The 11,021-nt window shown below is 41.5% G+C and overlaps 1 protein-coding gene across 1 annotated transcript; it reads left to right on the top strand.

Moving 5' to 3' along the window:
• Positions 1–2,945: 2,945 nt before the first annotated feature.
• On the top strand, positions 2,946–5,269 carry ndufa4a (NDUFA4 mitochondrial complex associated a). The gene is made up of 4 exons (XM_080524021.1): positions 2,946–3,089; positions 3,934–4,019; positions 4,226–4,286; positions 4,982–5,269. The coding sequence occupies exons 1-4, from the start codon at positions 3,048–3,050 to the stop codon at positions 5,036–5,038; spliced, it is 246 nt and encodes an 81-aa protein (XP_080380147.1). The 5' UTR covers positions 2,946–3,047; the 3' UTR covers positions 5,039–5,269.
• The last annotated feature ends 5,752 nt before the right edge of the window (positions 5,270–11,021 follow it).

Raw genomic sequence — 11,021 nt, 5'->3', positions numbered from 1 at the left:
CATCAGCACAGGAGCCTCCCAAGGCTGTGTACTAAGTCCCCTCCTCTACTCCCTGAACACCCACGACTGTGTGGCCTGTCACAGCTCCAACACTGTGATCAAGTTCGCCGACGACACGACAGTGATTGGCCTGATCACCGACGGCGACAGAGACGGCCTACAGAAGTGGGGTTGACCGTCTGGCTCAGTACAGTCATGTCAATAACCTTGCTCTCAATGCCGACAAGACCAAGGAGCTGGTGGTGGACTTCAAGAGGCAGGCTAAAGACCCCATCACCATCAAGGGGTCTGCTGTGGAGAGGGTTAACAGCATCAAGTTCCTGGGGGGTTCACATCACCAACAAGCTCACCTGGGATAAATACACCAACCAGGTGGTGAAAAAAGCAAGGTCGCCTTTTCCATCTGAGGTTTCCAACTCGGCTGAAAAAGTTCAGCTTAGGGTCTAAGATCCTGGGGGTCTTCTTCAGAGGCACAACCGAGAGCCTCCTGACGGGATGCATCACTGCCTGGTACAGGAACTGCATTGGGTAGTCGGACAGCTGTGTGTCAGAAAGGTGCTCAGGATTATTAGGGATGCCAGCCACCCCAATCAGAAACAGTTTGAGCTATTGTTGTCGGGGAAACGGCACCGAAGCCTTGGGGCTAAGCCCAGAGGCTGACACACAGCTATTTCCCTCAAGCAATCAAGCTCCTGGAGAAATACACTGGAAGAATACAAAAGACTGCCACTCCCCAACCAACCCCACGCACACTACAAAAATGAACATATTATAGTAGTAGTGCAGTAGTATTATAACTGGTTACTTGTATACCATTGGACTAATTTACTACAGTACTGTATTATATTGCATTTCATATCATCGTACTCTGCACAGCATTTTTGCACTATTGAAGCCACTGTAAAATCCCTTACTTTATTACTTTATCAATGTAGGGTTACTTTTTTACGTTACTTATTATTATTGCGTTTTTTGTATCTGAATGCTGCAATGTCAATGTTGAGGAACCAAAGCCAAATTATTTTACTCTTGTTTATTTGTCACAATCATGTCTGTCATTACTGCAGAGGATTTCAACCATTCTAATCTGAGGACTGTACTATCAAAATTCCACCAGCAGAGGAGACAAAACCCTTGACCATGTGACATTGTCTATTCCAACATGGCAGAGGGCTACAGAGCCATTCTGCCCAGCTGTCTCCCAGGAACCTGACCAACTTCTACCGCTGCACCATTGAGAGCATCCTCACCAACACAGTGTGGTACGGCAACTGCAATGTGTTAGACCGAAAGGCCCTGCAATGGGTGGTAAAAACCACCCAGCGCATCATTGGCACCAAACTTCCTTCCATCGAGTCCCTTCAGGCAACCTGGTGTCGATGGACAAACATCATCAAGGACACCTCGCATCCCAACCACAGACTGTTTGACCCCCTACCTTCTACGAGACTCAGGAAGGATCCTCAGATCCTGTACCAGCAGGCTTTTTCACAGAGCTATCACTCTGATAAACAATCCCACCCCCTACACACCCTGTATCAGTACTCAGTACTCACTCGGTATCCCCCCCCACACCTTGGGATACGGCTATGACAATGAAAATGACAATAATATGATGACACTGACAATACATGGATGGCACATCCCTGGATAATGTGATCTCTATTAGATACTGTACATAAACTACCTCACTGTACTAGCTACCTAACTGTACATAGCTCATAACTATAGCCCATAACTGTATATACCTCAAAACTAAACTGATGTTTACAATACTACCTCTGCACATAGGCTACTGTATATTGCATAGTCACCTATCACTACCATTCTTGTTCTATTTATGCATGCTATTTATTCGTGCCCTTATATCACTATTTGCACTTTTGGTTGGATGCTAAACTGCATTTTGTTATATAGTACTTGTACTCTGTGATGACAATAAAGTGTAATCTAATCTAATCTTGTACAGTAAGATTCTGAATCTGATTCTGTTAAGCTCAGCCAGTGGAAACACATTCACAAATTGATTGCAAGTATTGATGTGGTGCACAAATATGGTTGAGTGTAGGCTACATATTGCATGAAATACAAAACTATACACAAACTTGCTCAAGCATACATAATATTCTTTGAAAATGGACAGCCAGTAGACAAGGTGACATCAAATACCTCATGATAACATGCATCATTCTGTTCATTTTATATAACTAGCTATCTGCTCTTTTATGCAAAATGTGTTAGATGGTTTAGGGCCAAAACACATCTCTAACATATTTAGTGCTTTCTAAGGCTGGCCTTTTAACTGTTCCAAGAGTGAGCACCACTCACTTTGCTGCAAAAAATCTTCAGCTCCACCTTTATCCATTTTAAAAAACAGGTTAAAGACTGTTATGTTCTGTTCGGCTTTTAATTTATTGTATTTTAAAAACGGACTGATTTTATTTGTTGATTTTAAACCTTTTAAAATGTTCTTGTATTGCACTTCTTTTGTTCGGCTTTTAATTTATTGTATTTTGTATATTGTATATTTTTTGGTGACCTATTTTTATTGTAACTTTTTTTATTTATTGTTATTTGATTGACTTGTATGATGTGCTATACATACATATATAACAGGTGCCCTGTTACCCGGTGTCATTTACAAGTAATGCATATTATATTGCCTGGCCTTGCCTTTAGATCGAGATGGAGGGCTCTTCATTACAGCATTGCCCTGCGCATTGCCTGACGAAAAAAATCTAACATAATTCGGTAAGATATCTCTGGTTACATTAAACCACGTTGGCATACTGCTCATAAAATCATACAATGTAACATCATATTAATTATTACTTATAATTAATCTACTACCCTTTACTAGGGATAAAACCCGTATAAGTATGGAATGTTATGAGTCAGGCAGCCCCAGCAGGACCCCTACATAGTGATTTCCCCCTCTCGCTCGCCGTTGAAACTCATGTAGATACGGTTTCGGGACACGCCGACGTTGGTTGAGCCGTTTATCGCTGTACACAGTTTGGGAGAAGTCAACCTCAGCAACCGCCACAATGTTGAGCACAGTCAGCAAGCAGCTGAGAAGTCACCCTGCCGTAAGTATTTAATAAGCTTTCTTATCACTGGGGATGGGATTGGGAATTGTCTTGGAGCAAATATGTGGTAGCCAACTTGTTAGCAAGCTAGCTGACAGGCAGAGTATACATTGACATTGACATTTGTTGTGACATTTTTGTTATAATTTCCCCTCTAAATATCACATCTCAATATCCCCATCGGATATGTTTTAGTCTAAGACATCACACACAGTTAAATGCTTTGCAGTTGACGGGGACATCAAAAGTCAAACGAATAAGGTCATTCCTCCACTGCGTAGACCAGATGTCTAGCTAGGCCCTGCCTGGCTGGGTTTGTTTTTGGGGCATACGAAAAAAACGTAACTTTAGTCAAAAGTACTTGCGAGTATAATTATTAGTCATTAGTTTGTTGAATTCGTTTGAGTGCAAATGCTTAGCTTACAGTGGTTTAATCCCGAGGACGTCCGTGTTAGTTAGCCTTTAGCCGCCTGCTAGCTACAATCTGTGGACCCCGAGCGTCAAGGACGAGGGTTACACACACACACACACACACACACACACACACACACACACACACACACACACCCACACACCCACACACACACCCACACACCCACACACACACCCACACACACAGCACCACAATCACCCGTGTTGCCCGTATTTCCTTTAAACACGAAGCTAATATGCCGCAGCAACATAATGTCTGCAATGGTGTACTTTTGGTTGTACATCGATTTGGTGCAGGATAGGATTGTTTTTGAATGTATTATTGTTGCCTTTGCCTTGTGTGCCTTGTTACCCGGTGTCATTTACTATCAAGTAATGCAATCCCACCTACTGTCTTGTGTGATCTCTTTAGTTGATCCCCCTCTTCGTCTTCATCGGCGGTGGGATGGTCATGTCCTTTGCGTACCTCGGTCGCCTGGGCATGGGAGCGCACGTCAGGTAAGAACCCAACCCAGATTAAACGGCAAACTCGTTACCCTCCGGTGCTGTATTAAATGGGGACAGTACATACAACGCATACTGTCGTTATTTAGCTATAGTTACATATAAGCCAGTCCGAAGCCGAAGTACAGGCATATTGATCTTAATGTTAGGACTGATTAACTCAATCAGTAATTTGGCATCTGTTTTGTTCATTTCCACAGCTGGGATCGCAAGAACAACCCCGAGCCCTGGACCAGAGTGGATCCTGGCCATCAGTCAAAGGTTTGCTGTTTATTTTTCAGCTGCAGCATGATGCCTTGTGTTTAAATGTATTGCCACCTACCATTGTCTGTCCTTGGTCTTATGGAATGGAATGGAATGGAATGGACTTTATTTGTCATTGCTATAGTACAGGTACCAAACAACGAAATTTAGGAGGGGTGGCTCCCCTGGTGTTAGGAAAGGAAAAAAAAAAAAAACATTTTAGAAAATGCATAAATGCATAAAATCACAAGAAGGTAAGGAGCTGGTTTACATCAACAAAGGCTATGTACACAATCCACTGCACTATACTGCACAGACAGTCAACTAGGGCCGTCATATTGCACAAAGAGTATCTTTTCACATTACTTAGCTTCTTATGTAAGTGTCACCTTGTACACGCGGGTTGCATGGCTTATCTTAGAGCAGTGTCTTGAGCCAGAAATGTCACTGTGCTCTAAGTCTTATTTCGCTAATCCTGGCTTTGAATTAATAAAACAGGATAATCTTGTTAAAGTTGACTTCATAGTAACAAATCTGATCAAGCAGTCAGTTTGTCAGTCACAATAACAAACCAAGTTTTACACTTAACAGCCATGAATACTGTTGTAAAGTCAAAGCAGAATTGAGCTACTCCTGAGTATCTACCCTCATTCATCAGATTCCAATCTCATATGGGCTTGTCCTGAACATGTTGTTTTGTTTCATTCTCATAGTTCTACAAGGTGAACTTGGACTACACCAAGCTGACGAAGAATGGTCCTGACTTCTAAATGATTTTACTGTTGGATTGCCGCTGGTTCAAAGACTTGAGAGAAAATGACTTAAATCCATCTACCCTTAAACCAATGGATGCAAAGAAGCTAAACCGCACAGCCGTTTCTTTTTGTCTATTTGAGTTTCCCCATCTCATCCTGTTGGGACTTCCAACCATCCACTTTTTCTTCATTCTCTGGATGTCTGCTGCAATAAAGTGAAGGAGAGTGAAGTCCTTCTGTATACAAAGGAAATTACTTGTCTCTGTGCATTTATTTATACTCAGTATTCGTCATAGAGGTCATGTACAGACTTTGTTTGCAGGTTCCCAACCTCGTTATTTGCTTGAAATTCTAACATGTTATGTTGTACATTTCTGTTAAGTCAAAGGAGTTTCACAGCTTGTTTTTGTCATGGTCTTGTATCAACCTATTCTGGAATTCTCCATAATGTCTGTAGAAACACAAGTTCTCAATTGTTACCTCACATCATCTTTGTACTATGTTTCCCTGTCTGTCTTTGCAGTATAATGTATACAGATAGTACAGAATATTGCGTCGTAATCTTGGCTGCTGCGATTGATCTACATGGCTCTGCATGCTTGATTATGGTCACAATACAAGCAGCTCTCTAGTGGTGGTCAAAACAACCCTTAGTGCCAGTATCATAGTATGTGCATGTTTGAGAGACACCATTTCTGCTGAACTTAACTATGCAGAGGCTTTTGACTGATCTATTTGCCATAATGATTCTAAATCTTGCATGTAATCTGTATATCTAAAATACGCACATGGTCTGACCATCTGCAGAGTGCTGCACTGCAGCATTATTGGCCATATTCCCTGAAGGTATTTTAGCCTCCGACTGGCTCCAACCACTCCAAGACAGGCTGGCGTAGTGTTCATAATGAATACAGCAAACATAATTTGCTCAGTATTAAAACGAGATGAAGCAGCTTTCGTGGAGGTAGGTGCAGAGATGTTTCTTCTTACAGAATGTCATCGCTCTCTCTGCCTGATGAGTTTGTAAATGTCAACAGGTCACGTTGTGCATCTCTCCGCCTTGGAACAATGTGACAAGGATGTGCAGCCAATGCAACACAGAAAATGTCAAGGAGACCGTCACATTTGAATAGAAAGCCTCATATCAAACTTCACCCACCTTCCCAAAGGTTGGCGAAGGCTTTGTCTCTGATAGAATAATTGTTTCAGCTGAAGTTGAGAGAAGTGCAACTGGAACTCTTTCCTTCACAACTTCGCTTTGTTCTACAAATGCCTCTTCACCGTTTGGTGCTTTAAGAGAGATGTTATAGATGTTGGAAGAGGTGCAGTGTACTTGCCTCATGTGTATGTACATGTAACACATTCTCACAGTATCGTTTTTATGCTTGTGAAACACATAATTGATTATGGCATTACAATGTTGTGAGACAAAAAGTACAACTTTGTCCGGTTTCTGCGCTCTGTTTCTGCTCCCTCCCTCTTCCTCACTTCTCCCTACATCTACATATGAATGGTTAAAATAGTGTAATGAAACGTGAGTCCACCCAAATAGGGTTGGAGTCCAATCTCAGAGTATGAACAACACACACTACAACTCCACACACTGTTTTAGCAAAGCAAACAATCTTTATTAAGATTCAACAGTTCTAAGTTCATAGGAGGGAATTCGGCAGGTGAGTAATGAGAGTCCCTCAACCACACTCAACATGGTTATTCAACTGCCTTTAACCTCATCTTATCCACCTAATTTTTCTGGTTTTCTGCTCGAAATGACATGCCCACAGTGAATATAGAATATCTCCACAATCACAAGGGCCTTCATAATGATATTGTTATCAAATGAAAGCTAACACCTGTGGGGTGGCTGTAGAAGTGTCAGAATCAAAATCTATGTTACTGTGTCAGAGCAAATAGAGCTAGAACATTATAAAACATCTCAAATTCAGTCTCCGCCTAAAAAAACAACAGCTTTTACAGTGAATATCACCTTGGAAACCTGATGAATAAGCCCAAATCATCTAGGAATCAGTACTCCAGGGTCTTATTAGTACTTGTGCCAAAGTCGATGCTAGTAATGTGAGCAAATGCAACTTTGTACCTGTTTTAGTACAGGTATGTTTAGGCGGACACCTATATGTTTAGGCCATTTGGAGATATGTTGGCACCATCTTTGACCTTTGACCTTTCTCATGTATCAGATTTTTTTTCCCTTTTTTTTTGGGGGGGGGGGGGGGGGGGGGTTGGGTTGGCCGACTAATGGTATGGAAATTCGGCGTTGAAACCGGACATGACACATTCTCCAGTTGGAGAAAACTGGATGTGACTTAGGCTGTGTTTACAGTCTCTGGAATAAAATGGTGGCATCGTATAGCATGCAAAGTTGTGAAAAATAAAGTGATATCTTTGAAGAGAATTGATCGAGGTAAATTCTTTATATCACTTCGGATGCCCATGGGGGTCCGTTGGCTCCTATGAGGTTATGAACCACTACAACCAACTCTCAGATCCACACAGCATTCTGCACACGTCAAAAGGCCACACCAAAGCAGGTGAATCCACGGCACTCAAACTTCATGCTAAGGGACAACACATAACGCCTGTGTTATACGCTCTTGATTAGGGGCCCCTAACCCCCAAGCCCAGTGTAGTTAAAAAAAACTAAAAGTAAAAAAACTAAAATCTAACAAACCTTACTATAAGATGTGAACGACACCCTCCCACCACAGGTGTACCAGCTCACAGCAAAAACGTAGTATACTCTCCAGCAACCCCGAATGAACTCCTTGCTCTTATCTGTCTTTTAACCCCAGAACAGTCCAATCAACATTCAACCCCCCCCCCTTACAGAGCAAATGGCTCAAAATCTGGGAATTCTCCAACGGGCTTGGCAACAAAATCATAGTACCACTTTGACCTGCATCTGCTCTTCGGCCATGTCTGAATGCTTAATATTGCAACATATTTAGTAGCCGCTTTTAGTATGCAAGATGAGAAAGTTTAGCAATATGCAAAATGTACCGAAATTGAGTATGTAATTGAGTATGCAGAATTGCACAAGAGAACAAGTCCCTTCTGATTTTGGTCCCACAATTCAATGGAGCAGGGAGATGGGCAGTAGGACAATGTAACCAATTACCATGAACAACATGGTTTAACTACAGACGACAGTTTTTCTGTATGAATGAGGTGTAGTATGTTGAATACATCTTACTAAACAGTAGGCTCTAATAAATGGTAGCCTCAGTAGTCTGGTTAGTACGTAGTAAATAATTTCAGTAAACAGTATGTGTCACTGCATGGCCAGGGCTGCTGAGAGAAAATAATGAGTGTGTGAAAGGAGGGTGGTGAATGTTACAGCAGCAATTTGTCTCCTGCAGGTCATGCCAAGGGTCAGTTTGGCCAGAAGCAAAGCAAGAATCAGCAACTCGCACACTGTCAAGGTCTTTATATATTTCCTATCCTGAGTCATTAAATGTGTGTGTGAGCATGCATGAGGGAGAGACATTTACTTTTACATGTTTGGCATTTAGCAGACGCCTTTATCCAAAGCGACTTACAACAAATACATTTGTCTAAGTAAGTAAATCATCTACCCACCAGTCATCGCAAGAAAAAGTAATCTATGCTCCGGCCAGAGGCCATTGGCAGTTGAAAAGCTAGAAGAAGGAAGAATTATTATAATATTTTCTTTTAGAGAGAGAAAGATATATTTGATGCAATCACATACGTCATTTTCCTCTCACATACAATAGACAATCTAGGCACGCAGACACACACGTCAGTGGAGGCTGGTGGAGGTAGAAATCAGGCTGTGCCCACCCCTGCCCATAGTTACTGCCGGCCTTGCTGGGGTCATGTTTGACATACACATGTTATCCGCATGTCACCTGATAGTTAAGTAATCTTGCAATTCAATACAAAACAGCATGATGAGATTTCTTGTGCACTTATGTTATGGGTTTCAAATTTGCCCACCATCAAGTTCTTCCTTGTTCGAGCATTGTGACTGCCAATGGCCCCTGGTCCTAGCATAGATGTATTTTTCTTATAATGACTGATGGATAGATGATTCACTTACTTAGACAAACATATTTTTTGTAAGTCGCTTTGGATAAAGGCGTCTGCTAAATGCCAAAAATTTAATGTTATGTAATGTAAAGTTCATTCACTATTACTGTTACTCAGAAAGTTCAACTGCAATTTCAAATCAAATATCTGTTTGACATTTAGACTTTTTATATTAATTTTTTCTAGGAAAAGCTGTTACCATTACTGCAACAAATCTATATTTATCACAATACAGAACATTCACTGCTCTGTGGGAATATTAATGTTTACCCGGATCATACCACTCTTAGTAAAGGGATCCTCAGGTGAAACTGAGCTTATGAATTAGATTTGGATGACTGGCTGACAGATACTCAATGCTGTGTATTATTTCCCATTCACCTGTAATTCCCAAAATTGAGGCTAGATGGGACAGAAGGATTCGGTGTGCCTTTCCATGTCGTCCGGACATCTACCCAGACTTGATCCAGTGGGTTAAAGCAGTTATAACTGGCCAATGTTAGCCATCACCTGCGGGTCAAATCACTTGAAAGCTCCAAACTTGGAGGTTCGAGATCACAGGTGGTAATTGAGAGAGTCGAGATCACTGGTGGAGTTTCTGAGTTGGTCATGAATGCACCAAATTTTGTGGTCGCTTTCAGTCCAGCTTGCTTTGTCATTCATTCAACCTTTCCTTGCTTGTGCAAGAGACTTTGATTTTGGCGACAGAAGCAGGCAGCTCAGCTTCCATTTCCATTGATTCCTTTTTTGTCTTAAATAAGCCTCTTCCATATGAAGTGCATTTCCTTTCCAAAACTGCAGCTTTCATTTTCAAAGTAAGATATCATTTTCTTTGTCAACATGCCCAGCTTCCATCGGCAAAATGCCAGTCAATTTGTATAACTGTTCCTCGTCCACCAATTTCCAGTCCAGTCAGAATTTCTAACAAATTCTTTGTTTCTAACTTCTAGTTCAGCGGAGCATTTCCAGTGGTGCTTCACTTGCACCAAACACATTTCCAGTTTGGCTTTGTTCATACATTAAACTGGTACACTCACAGTTTCCTTTGTTGACAGCATTGGTTTGCTGTGGCTTGTCAAATCCCCAAAATATGAAACTCAATCCATGGAGGCTTTCTAACTTAAACCAACAAATAAGCCATTGGTAAAACCAGATTAAACTTTTGAGACGCACATCTAATGAAAATGATGACTTGATGAATCAAACTGAAAATGTAGAAAACAATGACAATGAACAGACCAGGAAAAAAATGGCTCCAACACCATTCTCTGGGTTGATTCTAATGATAAATGATGTGTTATATCAAGATTTGTGGCGCAACAAAGAGGTTTTGACAGGTACCAGGTGACCCATCACACTTACTGTATAGTTGTGCTGAAATGACCTCAGTGAATATTACAGTACACAGTCTCTGTGTAGAAATGACAGGTGGCACACGGGTTGCTAAAGGGGATACAACTGGCTTATGATTGGGTTACAGTCTGAGAGTGCTCACACCTGATTGGATTAGAGTGATGGATGGGCTCATCTGTTGACAACCTACTCCCTTTCCCCAGACCTGAGGTTTCCCAGGCATCCTCTCGAGCACAGATGCACACAGATGTACTCTACACCACTCTATGCTGTACATGACCTCTCCTGTAGACACACAGATACAGATACACTACTATCTCTTACTCTCCTACAGTACAGTTCAGAGCTCCTCACTTGACTACACACTTTCACCACTTTGAATGGATTGTTTGGATTGTTTTTGTTTTTGTCTGATTTTAATATGCATGGTTTATTCGAGGTTGGTTCAAATAATGGAGACAAAGTCAACTAAATTGACAATGTGTTGTAACTTTTGATTACAGTCTGATTCATGCACATATTCTGTCTTGGTTACTTTCTCCCTCAGTCACAAACCATGTCAGAGAGACCTCAGTAG

The sequence above is a fragment of the Nansenia antarctica genome, assembly GCF_963989245.1.
Source record: "Nansenia antarctica genome assembly, chromosome: 2".
Taxonomy (NCBI): Eukaryota; Metazoa; Chordata; class Actinopteri; order Argentiniformes; family Microstomatidae; genus Nansenia; species Nansenia antarctica.
Note: the sequence above shows the minus strand (reverse complement) of the source record. Positions and strands in the feature narration are given on the sequence as shown.

What these genes read in the sequence shown, in the direction of transcription:
- ndufa4a (XM_080524021.1), top strand. Translation starts at nt 3,048, where the DNA reads ATGTTGAGCACAGTCAGCAAGCAGCTGAGAAGTCACCCTGCC. An exon ending in AGCTGAGAAGTCACCCTGCC is followed by an intron (nt 3,090 to 3,933) that starts GTAAGTATTTAA and finishes TGATCTCTTTAG; the next exon opens with TTGATCCCCCTCTTCGTCTT. An exon ending in GGCATGGGAGCGCACGTCAG is followed by an intron (nt 4,020 to 4,225) that starts GTAAGAACCCAA and finishes TCATTTCCACAG; the next exon opens with CTGGGATCGCAAGAACAACC.